This window comes from Nerophis lumbriciformis, linkage group LG02, assembly GCF_033978685.3.
Source record: "Nerophis lumbriciformis linkage group LG02, RoL_Nlum_v2.1, whole genome shotgun sequence".
Lineage (NCBI taxonomy): Eukaryota > Metazoa > Chordata > Actinopteri > Syngnathiformes > Syngnathidae > Nerophis > Nerophis lumbriciformis.
The window spans coordinates 14,364,845-14,387,519 of record NC_084549.2 but is presented as its reverse complement, the minus strand read 5'-3'; the positions used below and the strand labels follow the sequence as shown (position 1 = coordinate 14,387,519).

General features: G+C 40.1%; 1 protein-coding gene across 3 annotated transcripts in view; it reads left to right on the top strand.

The window, feature by feature from the left end:
- The window catches only part of LOC133589456 (transmembrane protein 150A), a 77,256-nt gene extending 61,119 nt beyond the window's left edge, over positions 1-16,137 (top strand). For all 3 annotated transcript variants that reach the window (XM_061942018.2, XM_061942098.2, XM_061941958.2), the window contains 2 exons: positions 9,479-9,656; positions 14,634-16,137. In XM_061942018.2, coding sequence (XP_061798002.1) covers positions 9,479-9,656; positions 14,634-14,902 — 447 coding nt within the window. In that variant the 3' untranslated portion in view covers positions 14,903-16,137. The remainder of the gene's footprint in view (positions 1-9,478; positions 9,657-14,633) is intronic.
- The last annotated feature ends 6,538 nt before the right edge of the window (positions 16,138-22,675 follow it).

Sequence of the window (22,675 nt, the reverse complement as noted above, 5' to 3'; positions counted from 1 at the left end):
GCGCATTTAAAATCCTTTTTTTTGACAGTGCTCCTTATAACCCGGTGCGCCTAATGTACGGAATAATTCTGGTTTTGCTTACCGACCTCGAAGCAATTTTTTTTGGTACATGGTGTAGTGATAAGTGTGACCAGTAGATGGCAGTCAAACATAAGATATACGTGTAGACTGCAATATGATGGCAATATGACTCAAGTAGGCCCTGCGATGAGGTGGCGACTTGTCCAGGGTGTACCCCGCCTTCCGCCCGATTGTAGCTGAGATAGGCTCCAGCGCCCCCCGCGACCCCAAAGGGAATAAGCGGTAGAAAATGGATGGATGGATGACTCAAGTAAACCACACCAACATTTTATATGTTCCATTGAAAATATAGAACATTACACACGGCGCTCAAAAATCGATCAAAAATGTTTTAGTACGACTCTGGTAAGCTATGAAGCTGCACCGCTTGATGGATTGTCGGCGCATTAAACATACATTATGGTGTGTGTATAAGGTAAGACATATTATCTGGCGTTTTGTTTCGCATATTGTGCAAAAGCAACTTTTCTTACCTTCTGGTACCTGCTGATCTGTATTTGGGATCTGCATAAATCCTGAAAAATTGCGCGCGTCCGCCTTTGTAGTCCGTGGCGTCTCCCTTGTCGATAAGCTTCTTCTTTTTCTCTATCTTCTTGTTATGGGACATTCATCCTCCGCTGTTGCCATTTCTAATATAAAGTAGTGTAAAGTTCTTACTTGTATTTGTCAGTAAACTCGCCATGAAAGTGCTAAAACATACCGGTATAGTGAGTTTACATTATTCACCCAAGGAACTTTGGTTATGAGAGCGTTCCGGTCTGACGGTTTTTCACGGGTTGTTGTTGTTGTTTTTTCTGGATGAGGAGATGCCGCTCCGTTATTGACTTAAGTAAAGTCTGAATCTTATTAAAACAGTTGGCTCCATCTTCTGACACTTCTACAACCCCCGTCCTTGCACGCTACACCGCTACAACAAAAATGACGGGGAGAAGACCTTGTCGAATGTGAGCCTCGTAAATAAGACCGCCCACAAAACAGCGCATTTGGAAGCGACTGTCAGAAAGCGGCTTGAAGATGATCTGTAAAACATAATCTATGCAACATTTTGACCAAAAAAACACCATTACATGTTATGTAGACCACAAGGAAGTATTTTCAATTTAGAAAAAAAAAAAAAAGACTCCTTTTTAATGCGCCCTATAGTCCGGTGCGTCTTATAAATGAAAAAAGATTGAAAATAGACCATTCATCGGCAGTGCGCCTTATAATCCAGTGCGCCCTGTGGTCCGGAAAATACGGTAAATTACTCTGAGGTGTGTACCTGAAAATTGTGTTTCAATTGCCAGGATGCTAATGTTAACATGCATCAAGTATAACTGAGGTGTATACCTACAAAATGTGCCCCCCCCTAAAAAAAGCTAGCATACTAACATTAGCATGCTACTAATGCACCTACTCAGTGACCTAGTGGTTAGAGTGTCCGCCCTGAGATCGGTAGGTTGCGAGTTCAAACCAGAGGTGTGGACTCGAGTCACATGACTTGGACTCGAGTCAGACTCGAGTCATGAATTTGATGACTTTAGACTCGACTTGACAAAATGTAAAAAGACTTGCAGCTCGACTTAGACTTTAACATCAATGACTTGTGACTTCACTTGGACTTGAGCCTTTTGAATTGACATGACTTGCTACTTTCCCCAAAACCCAAAGATGAAAAAGTTATTCGGGAGCGCTCCGTATTTTTCATTGTGTACTTGTCTATCAGCGTTGCGTGTGTCAGCTGGTGTGGTCTCAGTACAACAGCCAATCAAATTAGATCTACTTTGTTTTCATCACACAGCATTCATCCAATCAAATTGCAGGACAACCAACGAAGAAGACATGTCCAAACCACACGCCAGTGAACAAAAAAATGATACCTAAAATAATTTTGTTTGGGTATAAAAATTACGAGGTGGTCAACACAAAACGGTTTGCAGTATGCAACACATGCGGTTCGAAAATTACTGATGGAGAGGCAACAACTTCCAACTTCGTCCGGCATTTGAAGTTGCACAAAGAACGGTAAGTTTTGAATGTAAGATAACGTTTATTGGCTAAGTAACGTGACTTTTATTTGCTGTGTAGTTAAATCAGTGAGGCTGTAAACTCACTGCTAACGTTATAACGTTATTGCAAACACGGGAATCTGTTGCAGTTCACTACCTTATTCATACTTTTTGTTCAGTGATTTTTTTTAAGCAGGGTTACGTTAGTCAATATATCACACGTAACGTTAGACGGCGGTCAGCAGCACCCCGTATTTTAGCCACCTAAAAAAAGACAAAAATAGTAAAATAAAGGTCAGTTAAAATGTATACTATATTATGAATATGTGTACCGTTTTAGCTAGCTTTCTGACATACTGTTGGTTGTTTACCTCAGTGGTCCCCAACCACCGGGCCGCGGCCCGGTACTGGTCCGTGGATCGATTGGTATCGGGCCGCACAAGAAATAAATTTTTCTTTTTCTTTTTTTAATTAAATCAACATAAAAAACACAAGATACACTTACAAGTAGTGCACCAACCCAAAACAACTCTCTCCCCCCTTTTGTTCTGGGCATTGAACATGAAGACTCTTCCTTCACTGTTCCGAGTGGCCATGAGAGTCTTGGCAGTGCCTGCCTCCAGTGCTCCAGTGGAGCGAGTTTTCAGCCATGGTGGCATCATACTACGCCCCCATCGTGCACAAATGACTGACAGACTCTTGGCTAATTTGGTCTTTTGCAGATGCAATGCAGCATAGGGCCCTGACATATAAAAAGTACAACTTTTTTGTTATGTTCACGTATATGTCATGTTTTTTCAATGTTAACACTTTTGTACAAATAAGTACATTTGCACTTTATTTTTCAATGTGTTTGTTCTGTAAAGGAATGAGTTAATGTTTAAAATGACTGGTTAATAGTGCTATTATAAAGTGCAATGTCAGCACAATTTTCTTTCCTGCAATTTAAAATGCACTTGTTTTAATAAATAAATACAGCGTTTGAAAAGCATACACAATCTGTGTTAATATATTAGTCTGTGGTTAAAAGGACTTGAAAGGACTCGAAACTCAAAATGCAGGACTTAGGACTTGACTTGAGACTTTCCAGTCTTGACTTTGGACTTGACTCGGGGCTTGCCTGTCTTGACTCGGGACTTGACTCGGACTTGAGGGCAAAGACTTGAGACTTACTTGTGACTTGCAAAACAATGACTTGGTCCCACCTCTGGTTCAAACCCCAGCCGAGTCATACCAAAGACTATAAAAATGGGACCCATTACCTCCCTGCTTGGCACTCAGCATCAAGGGTTGGAATTGGGGGTTAAATCACCAAAAATTATTCCTGGGCGCGGCACCGCTGCTGCCCACTGCTCCCCCCACCTCCCAGGGGGTGATCAAGGGGATGGGACAAATGCAGAGGACAAATTTCACCACACCTAGTGTGTGTGACAATCATTGGTACTTTAACTTTAACTAACAGGTATCATTTGTGAAGTAATTAGAAAAAATTTGACACTGAGGTGTACACTCAGAAAATTAGCTAATAAGCTTGCTTACTAATATTAGACTGCTAACAATTGTGCCGTGGGCCGTTAGAAAATTAGCTACAGGCCGCACTTTGGTCTCGAAGTATGGCAAAAACACAAAGAAGCAACCCCAAATACCGTATTTTTCGGACTATAAGTCGCAGTTTTTTTCATAGTTTGGCCGGGAGTGCGACTTATACTCAGGAACGACTTATGTGTGAAATTATTAACACATTACTGTAAAATGTCAAATAATATTATTTAGCTCATTCACGTAAGAGACTAGACGTATAAGATTTCATCGGATTTAGCGATTAGGAGTGACAGATTGTTTGGTAAACGTATAGCATGTTCTATATGTTATAGTTATTTGAATGACTCTTACCATAATATGTTACGTTAACATACCAGGCAGGTTCTCAGTTGGTTATTAATGCGTCATATAACGTACACTTATTCAGCCTGTTGTTCACTATTCTTTATTTATTTTAAATTGCCTTTTAAATGTCTATTCTTGGTGTTGGGTTTTATCAAATAAATTTCCCAAAAAACTTATACTCCAGTGCGACTTATAAATGTTTTTTTCCTTCTTTATTATGCATTTTCTGCCGGTGCGACTTATACTCCGGAGCGACTTATACTCCGAAAAATACGGTAAGTCTTGTCTGTGTACAACGCACAGTTTGAGTGATGGTTATTTTCATATTGTCCATCAATGGAACGACTTAAACTTTTGGAAGTTGATTGCTACTGTACTAAATTGTCAGGAGAAGAGGCTGGTGCACCGTAAAGGTGGTCCTCACTTGGTTTCCGCTCCTCCTTTGGGGCCTCACTTATGCAGAACTGCTTTCGCAAAGAGCCAGGAGGAAGTGAGTCATCAATACTGGCAACAACCGCAGAGCGACTACTCGTGTGGTACCACCAGCCAGACACGTCTTTAACCAAACGCAGGCCTCAAACGTGGCACGCTCACTCTCGGAAAATAGAGGTGTAAATATGACGGCGAATAAATGGTGACAGTCAACCAAAGCACACGGAAAACGCAAAAAAGTGGAAAAGCTGTTGGACACGTTGAGAGGAAAACATTGATCAAAAGGAGGCAGAGTGGGATGACATATCTGGCGCTGTCGTCTGCTGTAGTTTGTTACATAAGGTGCAAGGCAGGACAGCTGTGGTGCGGCCCCGGGGGCCTTTGCTGTCAGGCAGACGGATGGTTTGGCCAGTAAAGGACATAAATAGATGATGAAGCACGTCGTTTGTCGGCTAGACTCGCTTGAACGTCTTCATCGTACAGTTCCCCACTGATCTTGATTTAGGTCAGATACATCAAGTGTGAGTTTGTAGATTATATATCACTTGTTAATTGTAAAAACTAATAAACCCTTTAGAGTAAAGTGTAAGTGTCTGATCTAGAGATGTCCGATAATATCGCCGATAAATGCTTTAAAATGAAAAAAAAAAAAAAATAATAATAATTTAAAAAAATAATAATAATAATAATTTAATATCGGAAATTATCGGTATCAGTTTCAAAAAGTAAAATTTATGACTTTTTAAAACGCCGCTGTACGGAGTGGTACACGGACGTAAGGAGAAGTACAGAGCGCCAATAAACCTTAAAGGCACTGCATTTGCATGCCGGCCCAATCACATATCTACGGCTTTTCACACACACAAGTGAATGCAATTCATACTTGGTCAACAGCCATACAGGTCACACTAAGGGTGGCCGTATAAACAACTTTAACACTGTTACAAATATGCGCCACACTGTGAACCCACACCAAACAAGAATGACAAACACATTTCGGGAGATCATCCGCACCTTAACACAACATAAACACAACAGAACAAATACCCAGAACCCCTTGCAGCACTAACTCTTCCGGGAGTCCATGTGTGAGTGTGAGTCCATGGTTCTCGCCCGGAATAGGGGGGAGTGCCATCTTCAGGTTGGGGACGAAATCCTGCCCCTTGTGGAAAAGTTCAAGTACCTCGTTGTCTTGTTCCCGAGTTGGGGAAGAGTGTATCGTGAGACCGACAGGTGGACCTGGCGTGCCGGCCCAATCACATAATATCTACGCCTTTTCACACACACAAGTGAATGCAATTCATACTTGGTCAACAGCCATACATGTCACACTGAGGGTGGCCGTATAAACAACTTTAACACTGTTGCAAATATGCGCCACACTGTGAACCCACACCAAACAAGAATGACAAACACATTTCGGGAGAACATCCGCACCGTAACACAACATAAACACAACAGAACAAATACCCAGAAGCCCTTGCAGCACTAACTCTTCCGGGACGCTACAATATACACCCCGTGCACTCCCTTAGAGGTAGGGTGAGAAGCTCTGTCATCCGAGAGGAGCTCAGAGTAAAGCCGCTGGGCACATGGAGAGGAACCAGATGAGGGGGTCTGGGCATCTGGTCAGAATGCCCCCCGGACACCTCCCTGGGAGGTGTTTAGGATGCATCCGACCGGGAGAAGGCCACGGGGAAGACCCAGGACATGGTGGATAGACTACAAAAGTACTAAGACCGCGTGTATGGTTGAAAAGTAATGCGCACCACCCTATTTAAATACATTTTTTGTGTGTACTACTTGCATTATGTTCCCTCCACTTTGAACCTGTGTGTGATGTTCTTGTACTCGCAGCACACATCTATAATCTGTACCAATCTTTAGACAACAGAAACTTTTTTTTTCAGCACTTCCAAGTGTGAGTCCATGATTCTCGCCCGGAAGAGGGTGGAGTGCCATCTTCGGGTTGGGGACGAGATCCTGCCCTTTGTGGAAAAGTTAAAGTACCTTGTTGTCTTGTTCGCGAGTGAGGGAAGAGTGTATCGTGAGACCGACAAGTGGACCTGCGTCGGTCCGTCGTGGTGAAAAAGGAGCTGAGCCGGAAGGCAAAACTCTCAATTTACCGGTCGATCTACGTCCCTATGCTAACCTTTCGTCATGAGTTTTGGGTTATGACCAAAAGGACACGATCACAGGTACAAGCAGGCGGCTGGGAGCTACCTTAGAGATAGCGTGAGAAGATCTGTCATCCAGGAGGAGCTCAGAGTAAAAGCCGCTGCTCACATCGAGAGGAGCCAGATGAGCTGGTTTGGGCATCTGGTCAGAATGCCCTCCAGACCCGTCCCTGGGAGGTGTTTAGGATGCGTCCGACTAGAAGGAGGCCATGGGGAAGACCCAGGACACGGTGGAGAGACTATAGCTGGCCTCGGAACGCCTAAGTATCCCCCGGGAAGAACTGGATGAAGTAGCTGGGGAGAGGGAAGTCTGGGCTTTTTATCTGACTTTGGATAAGTGGAAGAAGATGGATGAATGGATTGATGAATGAAACAACAAACAGCATTAAAAAAAACCCACCAAAACGCATCAATTGAATTTGTTTTAATCAGCCCCTTTAAGGGGACCTATTATGTAAAACCAACACAAATTACCTAGTGGTATCTGTCTTTGTGTATTTGGGATCTGCATAGGTCGACGTGTTGTGCAATCAGTGTTGTATTTCAAGCTATTCGTTATAATGGTCAACTGGCACAATTAAAATATAGGAGTCTAAATAGGTCATGAAAGTTGTAGTAATACAGCGCTGTAATAATGCAGTGTGAGTGAGGGAGGATGACTTGTATTGGATCACGGTACAATAGAACTTCCAAGAATCGCGTATGTTTTTGTAGCATTATCCAGCGCAGTATGTGTATTTAGCTATTTTTAAAGGGGAACATTATCACAATTTCAGAATGGTTAAAACCATTAAAAAGCAGTTCCCAGTGGCTTATTATATTTTTCGAAGTTTTTTTCAAAATTTTACCCATCACGCAATATCCATAAAAAAAGCTTCAAAGTGCCTGATTTTAACCATGGTTAAACACCCGTCCATTTTCCTGTGACGTCACATAGTGAAGCCAACACAAACAAACATGGCGGAAAGAACAGCAAGCTATAGCGACATTAGCTCGGATTCAGACTCGGATTTCAGCGGCTTAAGCGATTCAACAGATTATGCATGTACTGAAACGGATGGTTGTAGTGTGGAGGCAGGTAGCGAAAACGAAATTGAAGAAGAAACTGAAGCTATTGAGCCATATCGGTTTGAACCGTATGCAAGCGAAACCGACGAAAACGACACGACAGCCAGCGACACGGGAGAAAGCGAGGACGAATTCGGCGATCGCCTTCTAACCAACGATTGGTATGTGTTTGTTTGGCATTAAAGGAAACTAACAACTATGAACTAGGTTTACACCATATGAAATACATTTGGCAACAACATGCACTTTGAGAGTGCCCAATTTCCATCAATTAATATATTCTGTAGACATACCCTCATCCGCGCTCTTTTCCTGAAAGCTGATCTGTCCAGTTTTGGAGTTGATGTCAGCAGGCCAGGGAAGCTAGGGTCGATAGGGGGTTTAGCTCGCTCGTCTGCGGGAACAAACTGCCGCCATTGCTTGCCGTGCTACCGAGGTCCTTTGTCCCTGAATTGCTCACACACTCCGGCAGATTCAATGAGGGTCTGGCGGCAGATTTCTTTGACTTTATCGTTGGTAATGCATCTGCTTTGAGTGTCGCAGGATATCCACACATTATTGCCATCTCTGTCATAGCATAGCTTTCGTCTGTAAAGTGTGCGGAACAAACGTCCAATTTCTTGCCACTTTCGCATCTTTGGGCCACTGGTGCTACTTGAATCCGTCCCTGTTCGTGTTGTTACACCCTCCGACAACACACCAACGAGGCATGATGTCTCCAAGGTACGGAAACAGTTGAAAAAACGGAAAATAACAGAGCTGATTTGACTCGGTGTTTGAGAAAATGGCGGATTGCTTCCCGATGTGACGCCACGTGACGTCATCGCTCCGAGAGCGAATATTAGAAAGGCGTTTATTTCGCCAAAATTCACCCATTTAGAGTTCGGAAATCGGTTAAAAAAATATATGGTCTTTTTTCTGCAACATCAAGGTATATATTGACGCTTACATAGGTCTGGTGATAATGATCCCCTTTAAGGCAGAATAGTAACTGTGTGTCAGTGGAGCCCTCACAGCCTGGTCTAATGATGTGACTCAGCTGCCACCAAAAGACAACGTGAAGAAACTGTTCTATAAATGTTGTCTTGTTGCTCAAAGCGCCTGCCTGCTTCTTTGTCTTAGCAGTTCTAATGTCAATGTTGTCATTCTATAGTCCCTACTGCCCTCCTTTACTCCATCACTGTCTCCGTTTGACACACTGTCCTCCTGCATGCAGTAAGTAGAGCAGTGAGTGCTTAATGCATCATTACACCATCACTTAAATGATAGCAATTAGTCACCGAGGCCAGGACATGGTGCATCAGGCTCACACGTAAACACACAAGCTACAATTTACACGTCACTGAATTAATTATATCGTAGTTCATCTGCTCTATGTCGGGTGGCCATTTAAATATTGCATATGCGATAATTCATATTGCGAAACTCCCGCTGTGGTTTCGGTTTTGTCAGCACTCTTTAGTTTTATGGCTAAAAATGATGCATAGTTCCGTGTGCGCATTTCCTAAAACGCTATTTATGAATCTTTAAAGATTTGCCTCGTGCACAAGAATGTTCAGTGTGGCTCAATGGTCATATGTCTTCGAAGCCACAACATTTTGATCTTGCAGAATCGTGCACAGTCACAAGCCCTGAACAATTTGCAGATAAAACTCTAAATGAGTAATGCTGTAGAATGGAATGATCTGTGTGGATATTGCGGTGGGAGCTGCAGTCCAATGTCATATTGTGTATTGTTTCTTATTGCACTTGTGACTCTGCTCTTTCTTTCGCCGACACAGCACCTTCTGCCTCTCACTTGGCTATAAAATCAACTTCTGACAAACCCTTTTTTCTGTATGACAGGTGGACAATGCCAAAGTTCTCCACTATGTCGGAGCGGGCATCGCCTTCCCCACCAGTATGCTGTTTGTGTGCCTGCAGTCGGCGCTGACTTATCGCCTGGCCAAGACCCAGGGGGAGTACAACGTGGCCCACCTCCGGCTCTGCATGACCCTACTTGCCTTCGTTGCCTTGGTGCTCAGTATCCTCTTTAGCCCGCTCACAGATGGCAACCTTGAAGGGGCTGTTTAGCGTGTCGTGCCGTTCTCCTGATTAAGGTTAGGGACACATTGTCCGCACGGTATCCCTTTTTTCCACTAGCATTTTCAACTTGAAAGTTAAAGTTAAAGTACCAATGATTGTCACACACACACTAGGTGTGGCGAAATTATTCTCTGCATTTGACCCATCACCCTTGATCACCCCCTGGGAGGTGAGGGGAGCAGTGGGCAGCAGCGGTGGCCGCGCCCGGGAATAATTTTTTGGTAAAGTAACTTTAAGAGACATTTAGTGGCCACGGGTACACCTGCCAATATGTCTGCCTTTACACTTTACCCTTGTTTTTTGCAGTTAGTTCCGGACATGGCCACGATAAATTAATTTAGTAGGCATTATTAATTATAAAGTGAATATACAGCATAAAAAAGCCTGTTTACTACCTTCTAAATACAGTACAGGCCAAAAGTTTGGACACACCTTCTCATTTCAGTGCGTTTACTTTATTTTCATGACTATTTACATTGTAGATTGTCACTGAAGGCATCAAAACTATGACACCTGTGAAGTGAAAACCATTTCAGGTGACTACCTCTTGAAGCTCATCGAGAGAATGCCAAGAGTGTGCAAAGCCGTAATCAGAGCAAAGGGTGGCTATTTTGAAGAAACTAGAATAAAAAACATGTCAGTTATTTTACCTTCTTTTGTTAAGTACATAACTCCACATGTGTTCATTCATAGTTTTGATGCCTTCAGTGACAATCTACAATGTAAATAGTCATGAAAATAAAGAAAATGCATTGAATCAGAAGGTGTGTCCAAACTTTTGGCCTGTACTGTATGTTTTTTCAACATCATGAGAGTCCTTTAAAATAAGTAATAAAAAAGTACCTTCAGTCATTTTTACACTCTTTTAGTCCAATGTAGTAATAATGTATTATTAATAATGTCGTAAAAAACTGAGGCTGAGCCAATCAGTGGCCACGATACTGAACAGCACGCTCTAATAGGTTTGGTCTCTTCTAGTGGCTAATACTACTGTAATATTGATATTTTTTGTTATTATTCTTGTTTTTGTGCTTAAATATGCTTAAAGGGGAACATTATCACAATTTCAGAAGGGTTAAAACCATTAAAAATCAGTTCCCAGTGGCTTATTTTATTTTTCTAAGTTTTTTTCAAAATTGTACCCATCACGCAATATCCCTAAAAAAAAAAGCTTCAAAGGGCCTGATTTTAACCATCGTTATATACACCCGTCCATTTTCCTGTGACGTCACATAGTGATGCCAATACAAACAAACATGGCGGATAGAACAGCAAGGAATAGCGACATTAGCTCGGATTCAGACTCGGATTTCAGCAGCTTAAGCGATTCAACAGATTACGCATGTATTGAAACGGATGGTTGTAGTGTGGAGGCAGGTAGCGAAAACGAAATTGAAGAAGAAACTGAAGCTATTGAGCCATATAGGTTTGAACCCGTATGCAAGCGAAACCGACGAAAACGACACGACAGCCAGCGACACGGGGGAAAGCGAGGACGAATTCGGCGATCGCCTTCTAACCAACGATTGGTATGTGTTTGTTTGGCATTAAAGGAAACTATGAACTAGGTTTACAGCATATGAAATACATTTGGCAACAACATGCACTTTGAGAGTGCAGACAGCCCAATTTTCATCAATTAATATATTCTGTAAACATACCCTCATCCGCGTTCTTTTCCTGAAAGCTGATCTGTCCAGTTTTGGAGTTGATGTCAGCAGGCCAGGGAAGCTAGGGTTGATAGGGGGTTTAGCTCGCTCGTCTGCGGGAACAAACTGCCGCCATTGCGTGCCGTGCTACCGAGGTCCTTTTGTCCCTGAATTGCTCACACACTCCGGCAGATTCAATGGGGGTCTGGCGGCAGATTTCTTTGACTTTATCATTGGAAATGCATCTGCTTTGAGTGTCGCACGATATCCACACATTCTTGCCATCTCTGTCGTAGCATAGCTTTCGTCGGTAAAGTGTGCGGAACAAACGTCCAATTTCTTGCCACTTTCGCATCTTTAAGCCACTGGTGCAACTTGAATCCGTCCCTGTTCGTGTTGTTACACCCTCCGACAACACACCGACGAGGCATGATGTCTCCAAGGTACGGAAAACAGTCGAAAAAAACGGAAAATAACAGAGCGGATTTGACTCGGTGTTTGAGAAAATGGCTGACTGCTTCCCGATGTGACGTCACGTTGTGACATCGCTCCGAGAGCGAATATTAGAAAGGCGTTTAATTCGCCAAAATTCACCCATTTAGAGTTCGGAAATCGGTTAAAAGAATATATGGTCTTTTTTCTGCAACATCAAGGTATATATTGACGCTTACATAGGTCTGGTGATAATGTTCCCCTTTAAGAATGTTATTTTTTGGATATTAATCATGAAATTATGTTACAGGACAACATAATTGCTAATAAAAATATGTATTTTACGGACAGAAAGTTAATAAACATTTCATCTCATGCAACATGTGAATGTTTTAAGGGGAACTAAATGTGATCTCTAAAAGGGGTACACAATATTTCCAAAGCAGGCATAAAATACTATAGTGCATAGCTGATTTAAAAAAAAAACAATATCTAAGTGGGCCAAATCACATCTATTAGAAAATAATCTCTTGAAATTGACTACTGTCACTTGATTATAATAATAAGACATTTAAATTATGTCAGGTTTGAGACAAATGTGCTGCTGGTATGGCCACAGTGTGCACGTCTGTATTCCACTGAATGCTCAGGGTGTTTGTGCGTTTGCTCACACACATGAAAAATTAGAGGGAACATGGGGTCCCGGGGACCCGATCAATTCATAAAAATGGGGTCCCACAGTAAATTTTTGGGGTCCCACTTTTTTGTCACCGTTTTGAAAAAAAAATGATAAATGTATGCATTATCCTGTTATATCTCACATTCTATATTGTGTTTTGGAAAAAGCTTGTCATAAACGTTACTTAATTCATTTAAAAAATAATACAAAAGAAAACACATTTTTATACACATGTACATTTATTCAGTTATAAACATTCATTCACTCTCTTCTTTCCTTCATGGATTCTAAACTTTACTGCTGCCGGTATTTTTTTTTCCCTATATTTTTATTGTAATATTTTCAGAACGTGTTTGTTCTATTTTTGGCCAAAGTATATATATATATATATATATGTATGTTTGGGACAAGCGGTAGAAAATGGATTCATATATATATATGTTTATGTAAAATTATATATTTTTTAAAATTAGGTTAATCACACTTTTGAATTTGGATTAATCATGATTAATCACAGGTTATTACTTGCTTACTTACATACTTTAAATGAACTTAAACCGGAACTGCACTTTTTTTTGCAAACAAACGTCTTTCTCGCCATCTCCGGGTCTAAGTTGAATGTCACTATGTCAATAGCTGCATATGCTAGTTCGCTAACTGTGATCACACTGCACCACTGAAAGTAGTTCCTCGGCTTTAGCGCTTATAATAACAAAAGTAGTTCCTCTGTGCTAGCGCTTATAATAACAAATATCGCTAAAACTTGGTTAATATGCAGGTCACGAGATATAAATTGATTGTTTTTAGTGGTTTCGGATTTTTTTTTAGAATGCTTTATGAGCTGCATTGTTCGCAACTAGACATGTCCGATAATGGCTTTTTTGCCGATATTCCGATATTGTCCAACTCTTAATTACCGATTCCAATATCAACCGATACCGATATATACAGTCGTGGAATTAACACATTATTATGCCTAATTTTGTTGTGATGCCCCGCTGGATGCATTAAACAATGTAACAATGTTTTCCAAAATAAATCAATTTAAGTTATGGAAAAAAATGTCAACATGGCACTGCCATATTTATTATTGAAGTCACAAAGTGCATTATTTTTTTTTTAAACATGCCTCAAAACAGCAGCTTGGAATTTGGGACATGCTCTCCCTGAGAGAGCATGAGGAGGTTGAGGTGGGCAGGGTTGGGAGGGGGTAGGGGGTAGCGGGGGGGTGTATATTGTAGCATCCCGGAAGAGTTAGTGCTGCAAGGGGTTCTGGGTATTTGTTCTGTTGTGTTACGGTGCGGATGTTCTCCCGAAATGTGTTTGTCATTCTTGTTTGGTGTGGGTTCACAGTGTTAAAGTTGTTTATACGGCCACCCTCAGTGTGACCTGTATGGCTGTTGATCACTTGTGTGTGTGAAAACACATAGGTATTATGCAAAGGAAGTGCCTTTAGGGTTTATTGGCGCTCTGTACTTCTCCCTACGTCCGTGTACCACTCCGTACAGCGGCGTTTGAAAAAGTCATACATTTTACTTTTTGAAACCGATAATTTCCGAACCGATACCGATAATTTCCGATGTTACACTTTAAAGCATTTATCGGCCGATAATGTCGGCAGCCCGATATTATCGGACGTCTCTATTCGCCACCGTATATTACTAATTAGAATGCCTAAAAAAAAAAGAGAAACGTGTTCTTGTCTTACATAGGGATTGTGAATGATGGGGAAATAATGCAACAACAACAAAAGTGCAGTTCATTGGGGACAAATTCCTAATTTGCATAACAGGTCCCCTTTTATATAGCAACCATGTACTGTAAGTGCTTAAAGTGCAAGAAAACCCTGGGCATTATCACCCGACTTAGGGCTGTTTCATATCCTCTGCAATGTTGATAGTTGGAAAACAATCTGAAGTTGTCTTTATTTTTTTAGTTTTAATGCCATGATTTTAATAGTCTGGCCCGCATGTGCACAGATTTTCCTCCATGCAGCTGAAATGAGTTTGACACCCCTGCGATATAACGATCAAAATCTCTCTCGTCGGCCAAATTTCTATCAACTATATTGCGCAAACACTGTTGTCCAGGCCTCATTTTTCATCCAACGCTTTTGATAAGCAGTATGTTGAACTTTCCTTAACAGAGTCCTCAGGCGGCGTGTTTTTCTGTCAGGAGAGCTATGTCCTGCAGCACGCCTCCGCCATCTTCGAATGGGTCTTCTGCGTCATCATCATGCTCTTCTACGGCACGTTCGCCTTCGAGTTTGCCGGCATGTCAGGCGCCACCATGGTGGTGCTGGCCAGAGGAGGAGGAGGCTCCCTGGGGCGGGAACACAAGGTGGACGCACTGGGAACACTGGGAGGTCCGAGCCCACACTCGCAACCGCACTCACACCCCACGGAAAATATGTCCATACTCTAGCTGGCCGCGCTGGCTCGGTCACACCGGCCACACACACACACACACACACACACACACACACACACACACACACACACACACACACACACACACACACACACACACACACACACACACACACACACACACACACACACACACACACACACACACACACACACACACACACACACACGTGATAACCCTTCCTCAAGCTCGGGTTGTCAAACGAGTTGAATAATTCATCTGGTGACGCTTTGAACTCAAGCAGACCAAGGCAGCAGCCCCAGACTGAGCGGATGCTGCGGTCCAAACCCGAGCAAAAGAGCTCATCTTCTCATTACTGTACATTGACGCTTTTTTTGTATTTCTTGTCTCCAAGAAGCTAACTGCATTTTGCACAAGTGTGAAACCAAATTTGCCAGCCAGCCAGCCATCCAGCCAGCCCTGCCTTCAGTGATTATCGTAGGAGCGTTGTAGGTCCGTCAGATAGAAGAAAAACTGTGCTCACCCTCTCCTGTCTCAACAAGTGACCTTGGATGAGTTACTCTTCAGGTGATTGCCTTTTCATTTGGTGAGTGCGCTTGTGGCTTAAAAAAAAAGAAAAAAAAGAATAGAGGCTGCTGGACGGCCGAGCTGACAGTATTGTCTGGTGGTTACAGAGCGAGGAAGGTCAGACCTGAGATGCAATAAGCTGTCGTAATGTTCTCATATCCTCCTGAGAGCCAGCAACCCTTCCAGTGGACGTTAGTTTTACATAACAGGGCTATTTTGTTCCCAAATGTATAACTCTTGAAAGGAGGATGTCTAAAAGCGTATAACTGTTATTGACTGTCCTGGAGTGGGACGTTTTTACAATATTAAAGGGGACCTGTTATGTGCGTGTGTGTACACAGTACAGGCCAAAAGTTTGGACACACCTTCTCATTCAATGTGTTTTCTTTATTTTCATGACTATTTACATTGTAGATTGTCACTGAAGGCATCACAACTATGAATGAAAACATGTGGAGTTATGTACTTTAACAAAAAAGGTGAAATAACTGAAAACATGTTTTATATTCTAGTTTCTTCAAAATAGCCACCCTTTGCTCTGATTACTTCTTTGGACACTCTTGGCATTCTCTCGATGAGCTTCAAGAGGTAGTCACCTGAAAGGGTTTTCACTTTGCAGGTGTCATGGTTGTGATGCCTTCAGTGACAATCTACAATGTAAATAGTCATGAAAATAAAGAAAACGCATTGAAATGAGAAGGTGTGTCCAAACTTTTGGCCTTTACTGTCTGTGTGTGTGTGTGTGTGTGTGTGCGTGTGTGTATATATATATATATATATATATATATATATATATATATATTAGGGCTGCAACAACTAATCGATTAAAATTGATTATAAAAATAGTTGGCGATTAATTTAGTCATCGATTCGTTGGATCTATGCAATGCGCATGCGCAGAGGCAATTTAATTTAATTTTTTTAAATTTTTTGTTTTATTTTTTAATTTTTTTTTATAAACCTTTATAAATGCAACATGTACAAACAGCTGAGAAACAATAATCAAAATAAGTATGGTGCCAGTATGCTGTTTTTTTCCAATAAAATACTGGAAAGGATAGAAATGTAGTTTGTCTCTTTTATCCGATTATTAATCGATTAATCGAAGTAATAATCTACAGATTAATCGATTATCAAATTAATTGTTAGTTGCAGCCCTAATATATATATATATATATATATATATATATATATATATATATATATATATATATATATATATATATATACATATACATATATATATGTATATATACATACATATATATACACCGGTGTATATATATACATATATATATATATATATATATATATATATATGTATGTATATATATGTAAATATATATATATATATGTATATGTATATATATGTACATATATATATGTATATATATATATGTATGTATGTATGTATGTTTGGGACAAGCGGTAGAAAATGGATGGATGGATGGATATATATATATGTTTATGTAAAATGATATATTTTTTTAAATTAGGTTAATCACACTTTTGAATTTGGATTAATCATGATTAATCACAGGTTATTACTTGCTTACTTACATACTTTAAATGAACTTAAACCGGAACTGCACTTTTTTTTGTAAACAAACGTCTTTCTCGCCATCTCCGGGTCTAAGTTGATTGTCACTATGTCAATAGCTGCATATGCTAGTTCGCTAACTGTGATCACACTGCACCGCTCAAAGTAGTTCCTCGGCTTTAGCGCTTATAATAACAAAAGTAGTTCCTCTGTGCTAGCGCTTATAATAACAAATATCGCTAAAACTTGGTTAATATGCAGGTCACGAGATATAAATTGATTGTTTTTAGTGGTTTTGGATTTTTTTTTTTAAATGCTTTATTGGTACAATACAATACTTCCAATGAGCTGCATTGTTCGCAACTAGACATGTCCGATAATGGCTTTTTTGCTGATATCCGATTCCGATATCAACCGATACCAATATATACAGTCGTGGATTTAACACATTATGCCTAATTTTATTGTGATGCCCCGCTGGATGCATTAAACAATGTTTAATGCATCCAGCGTTAAAGTTGTTTATACGGCCACCCTCAGTGTGACCTGTATGGCTGTTGACCAAGTATGCGTGGCATTCACTTGTGTGTGTGTGAAAAGCCATAGGTATTATGCAAAGGCAGTGCCTTTAAGGTTCATTGGCGCTCTGTACTTGCATTAAACAATGTTTAATGCATCCAGGGGCGGTATAACTCGCTTGGTAGAGCGGCCGTACCAGCAACTTGAGGGTTGCAGGTTCGATCCCCGCTTCCGCCATCCTAGTCACTGCTTTTGTGTCCTTGGGCAAGACACTTCACCCACCTGCTCCCAGTGCCACCCACACTGGTTTAAATGTAACTTAGATATTGGGTTTCACAATGTAAAGCGCTTTGAGTCACTTGAGAAAAAGCGCTATATAAATGTAATTCACTTCACATGTAACAAGGTTTTCCAAAATAAATCAATTTAAGTTATGGAGAAAAAAATGCCAACATGGCACTTCCATATTTATTATTGAAGTCACAAAGTGCATTATTTTTTTTTAACATGCCTCAAAACAGCAGCTTGGAATTTGGGTCATGCTCTCCCTGAGAGAGCATGAGGAGGTTGAGGTGGGCGGGGTGTGTGTATTGTAGCATCCCGAAAGAGTTAGTGCTGCAAGGGCTTCTGGGTATTTGTTCTGTTGTGTTTATGTTGTGTTACGGTGCGGATGTTCTCCCGAAATGTGTTTGTCATTCTTGTTTGGTGTGGGTTCACAGTGGGGCGCATATTTGTAACAGTGTTAAAGTTGTTTATACGGCCACCCTCAGTGTGACCTGTATGGCTGTTGACCAAGTATGCTTGGCATTCACTTGTGTGTGTGTGAAAAGCCATAGGTATTATGCAAAGGCAGTGCCTTTAAGGTTTATTGGCGCTCTGTACTTCACCCTATGTCCGTGTACCACTCCGTACAGCGGCGTTTTAAAAAGTCATACATTTTACTTTTTGAAACCGATAATTTCCGATATTACATTTTAAAGCATTTATCGGCCGATAATGTCGGCAGCCCGATATTATCGGACATCTCTATTCGCCACCGTATATTACTAATTAGAATGCCTAAAAAAAAGAGAAACGTGTTCTTGTCTTACGTAGGGATTGTGAATGATGGGGAAATAATACAAAAAAAAAAAAAAGTGCAGTTCATTGGAGACAAATTCCTAATTTGCATAACAGGTCCCCTTTTATATAGCAACCATGTACTGTATTAAAGTGCAAGAAAACCCTGGGCATTAACACCCGACTTAAGGCTGTTTCGTTGATAGTTGGAGGCAGCCGAGAAAAGCTCTGGGATGACTGATTTAAAGGACAATATTTTTCTCAGAAACCAGTAACTGTAAGGAAACCAGAAGGGGATTCGGTGGTTAAGTTGGCCATCTTCCATACATGCACCAACAGATCTCTTCCTTCCGCTCACATCCAGGTGCCGTGGATATCACTGTTTTTTTATTTTCTACTCCCAGTGCCTCATGCAGGATTGGTGTATTTTCAAGTGGAAAACACAACTGGACCTCAAACTGTATTCTGTTGTCTGCCAAAGAACACGAGACGTCACAATTAAGCCCGCTTGCTAATCCGATCCTGTCGCGGGAAGTCTGCATCTCATCGGCTATCCCTTTTTCCTACTCTCAGGACTGAATGATTAGCTCTCACGTCAGGCTGCATTGGCAAGGGGGGGGGGGGGGGGAGAAGATGTTGTGTCCTGGCCTCCATGTTAACTGTAAACATTGTGTGCCAAAAACTCAGTGTGGCCTCGGTACTAACTATCTCCACGACAAGCCTCCGAACGTCACACTAACGATAAGCAATATTCTGCTCTCATTTTGTTTGTTTTTGCCGAGCGGACATCTCGTTAGGTACACCTGCAGTACTGCAACTGATTATAGAGGTTTATTTGAAATAGGGACAGATAAAAAAACATAGACATCTGAAACAGTTATCCAATGTATGCATCATAGTGTTTGTAGCCAAAGCTCATTTACAACACTTGTCCCCAACAACAACAACAACACAGATCCAACATCATTAAAATAGGAAAATATAAAATAGAATGAGTCGATAATAATGATAATAGTAATAATACAGACAAAGTGCAAACTAGATAAAAGCCAATAATAATAATAACACAGACAAAGAACATGCAAACTCCACACAGAAAGATCCCGAGCCCGGGATTGAACTCAGGACTACTCAGGACATTTGTATAGTGAGGCAGACGCACTAACCCCTCTACCACCGTGCTGTTATTATTTTGTTAATTATTATTATGAGTTTTTTTGAGTTTGAGTTTATTTCGAACATGCAAGCATACAACATGATACATCACAATTTCCAGTTTCTCTTTTCAACATGTTCGAAAAGGAGTAGGAAGAAGCAGAGCTTATTTAATCCTACCCCTTTTCTTTTACATAACAGTTGCTAAAACTTTTTGTTCACTTCCTGTTCACAGTTTATTCACAATATACTCCATAAGTAATCACAATAAAAATAAATAAATAATGATAATTTAATAATAATAATTGGTGAAGTATGTCATATTTCATATGATTATTTATATTATATATACATATATAGTAGATGGATAAATATTTCTGTATTATTAATGATATTATATATACGTATATACAGTGTGTATATATATATATATATATATTTTTTAATTATGTTATGCCCTTTTTAATGGCAAAAAAAACATAAAATATGAAGTGCACATTTTCCCTCAGGTCCCAAAACGGTCCGTGTCACAAAAGTGTGTATTGTTACAACAGAAGTCAGTGGTACCAAACTGGTCCCAAGAGTACTGAGTGTTGACACATGCCAATCTCTTGTTGTTGTTGCCTTTTAATATAGAAGGAATAATGATATTTAAAGAAAAATAATAATGTCAATAATAATAAACAAATGCTGGACAAGCGTCTCCATTGAGAATCAAACAGCAGAATATTTATAATGGTCTCTTAAGGTGCATCGAGGGTTTAATGATTGAAAGTCAAAATCAATCAATCAAGTATTTTTTTTATTTTGATATCAAACAAAAGTATTTGCTTTGGTTCCTTTGGCTAATAAAATATTTGCAGCTATAGCAGTTTGTGTAGCAAATTGGCAGCAAATCACCAAGAAACTGCATAAAATTACAGTCCCTTCTTTTTTGTCATTATTTTTTTTATTATCACGCTTATCTTTGTAAAGGCATCTTTTTTAGATGTAAGTAGGTGTACCTAATGTTGTGTCTGCACTTAGACATGTAAAACATGTCTTGCGTCATGCAGATTACTTCTGCTTTCTGTACCTGTAACATGTATTATTCATAACCCACCTGTGAGTGACAATGACGTCAGTCTACACTTTTTTTTTTGCCGCGTATTCCCGAAGTGCTTCGGTTGTTCGGCCCAGAGGACTTCGATGCAATATCAGCAGACCGAACAGCGACATGTTTGACGCGTCTTTGTCTCCCTCTGCTGGTCAAAGCTCTCATTGCAGCTTGGGCAGGCTCCTCCCTTCCTCGACTTTAAGTGTGAGGTTTCGTCTTTTTTTTAATTACTAAATGCATTGTTTTGCTACTCTAAACAATCACTTTATAAACATTTTGTTTTACAAGCTGAAAGAAAGATATTATTTGCCTACAAGCGTCCTCAATTTCAACTTTCCCCATCATTTTCTTGTTTACTGATCTTTGCACTCAGGAAAGTGTCAGCTGCATTCCAAGCAGAATCCGCTCTCTCATCACTTTTTTGTATTTTTATATTATCTTGTCGCGTTTTGTATATTTTGTGTAGATGCTTTTATCATTTCTTTTTAATCAAGTCTGATTGTACGCTTGCGCTGCTCACCAATGTTGAATATTAGTCATGCAATCAGTAGGAAAATAGCAAGAGCATCTGGAATAGTTTACCTTTAAAACCTCACAAAAATAAATATATATTCAATAATCTTATCAAAATGCAACACGCTGCCTACGTGCCTTATTATTATTATTATTTTGTGCTACTTTGATGTAAACCAAAGAGGATTTTAGGTTGTAAATTCTATTTTGATGACATGTCTTGTATGATTGTATACTGTACGTACGCCTTAATGTTCAACAAATAAACCATTCTCTTAAAATCCACTGTTTTTCTTCATGGACACACACACCAGAGGTGGGTAGAGTAGCCAGAAATTGTACTCAAGTAAGAGTACTGTTACTTTAGAGATTTATTACTCAAGTAAAAGTAAGGAGTAGTCATTCAAATATTGACTTGAGTAAAAGTAAAAAGTATGTTGTGAAAAAATTACTCAAGTACTGAGTAACTGATGAGTAACCTGTTCGTTTAATGATGACGGCAACAAATAATGCACAAAAACATAAAAATAGCAATGAGCAAATTCAGAGCCAGGAATATCTCTTAAGCAACTAAAACAATAATATATATTAAATAATAATACATTAACATTAAAAAAAATGAAGGCAAATTGAGCCACAATAACTTAACAGCACCATAGGCTCAGTAGGCAGAGATTACAAAGGAAAATAACAAGTTAGCCTTTACGCAAACCATAAACTGATAGGTGTGGGCTGCACCTGGGAACACACTTGTGCACTTCTGATTGGTATTTGTATGCATGCGTGAGTGTGTGTGTGTGTGTGTGTGTGTATCTCTGTCTGTCTATGAGGCTGCAGTGCGTTAATAAATGTCTCCACACGATGTACATTTGACAGTGATTCATAACAGACCAAAACAAACAAAGTGTGCATTAACAGATCGATAAAAATCAGTAGCTGAATGTAGATAAATGGAGCGGAGTAAAAGTAGCGTTTCTTCTCTATAAATATACTCAAGTAAAAGTATGTTGCATTAAAACTACTCTTAGAAGTACAATTTATCCCAAAAGTTACTCAAGTAGATGTAACGGAGTAAATGTAGCGCGTTACTACCCACCTCTGACACACACACACACACAAAAATACACACAATTTGGACAATTGACATCTTTAATTTTCTGTGTTTAATTATTTACACTGTCCGGTTACTTTGCCAACAAAAAAGATGACAGTATCAAGGACATGGATCAACACAACTCATAAAAGTAATATTCTTCAAAAATAAAAACAACACTGGGCTGTTGGTAAAGGCTCAGCACTGAGGAATTAATATACTCTGTAGAAATTAAGACGTGGTGAAAAAAGTCAAAATGCCCGT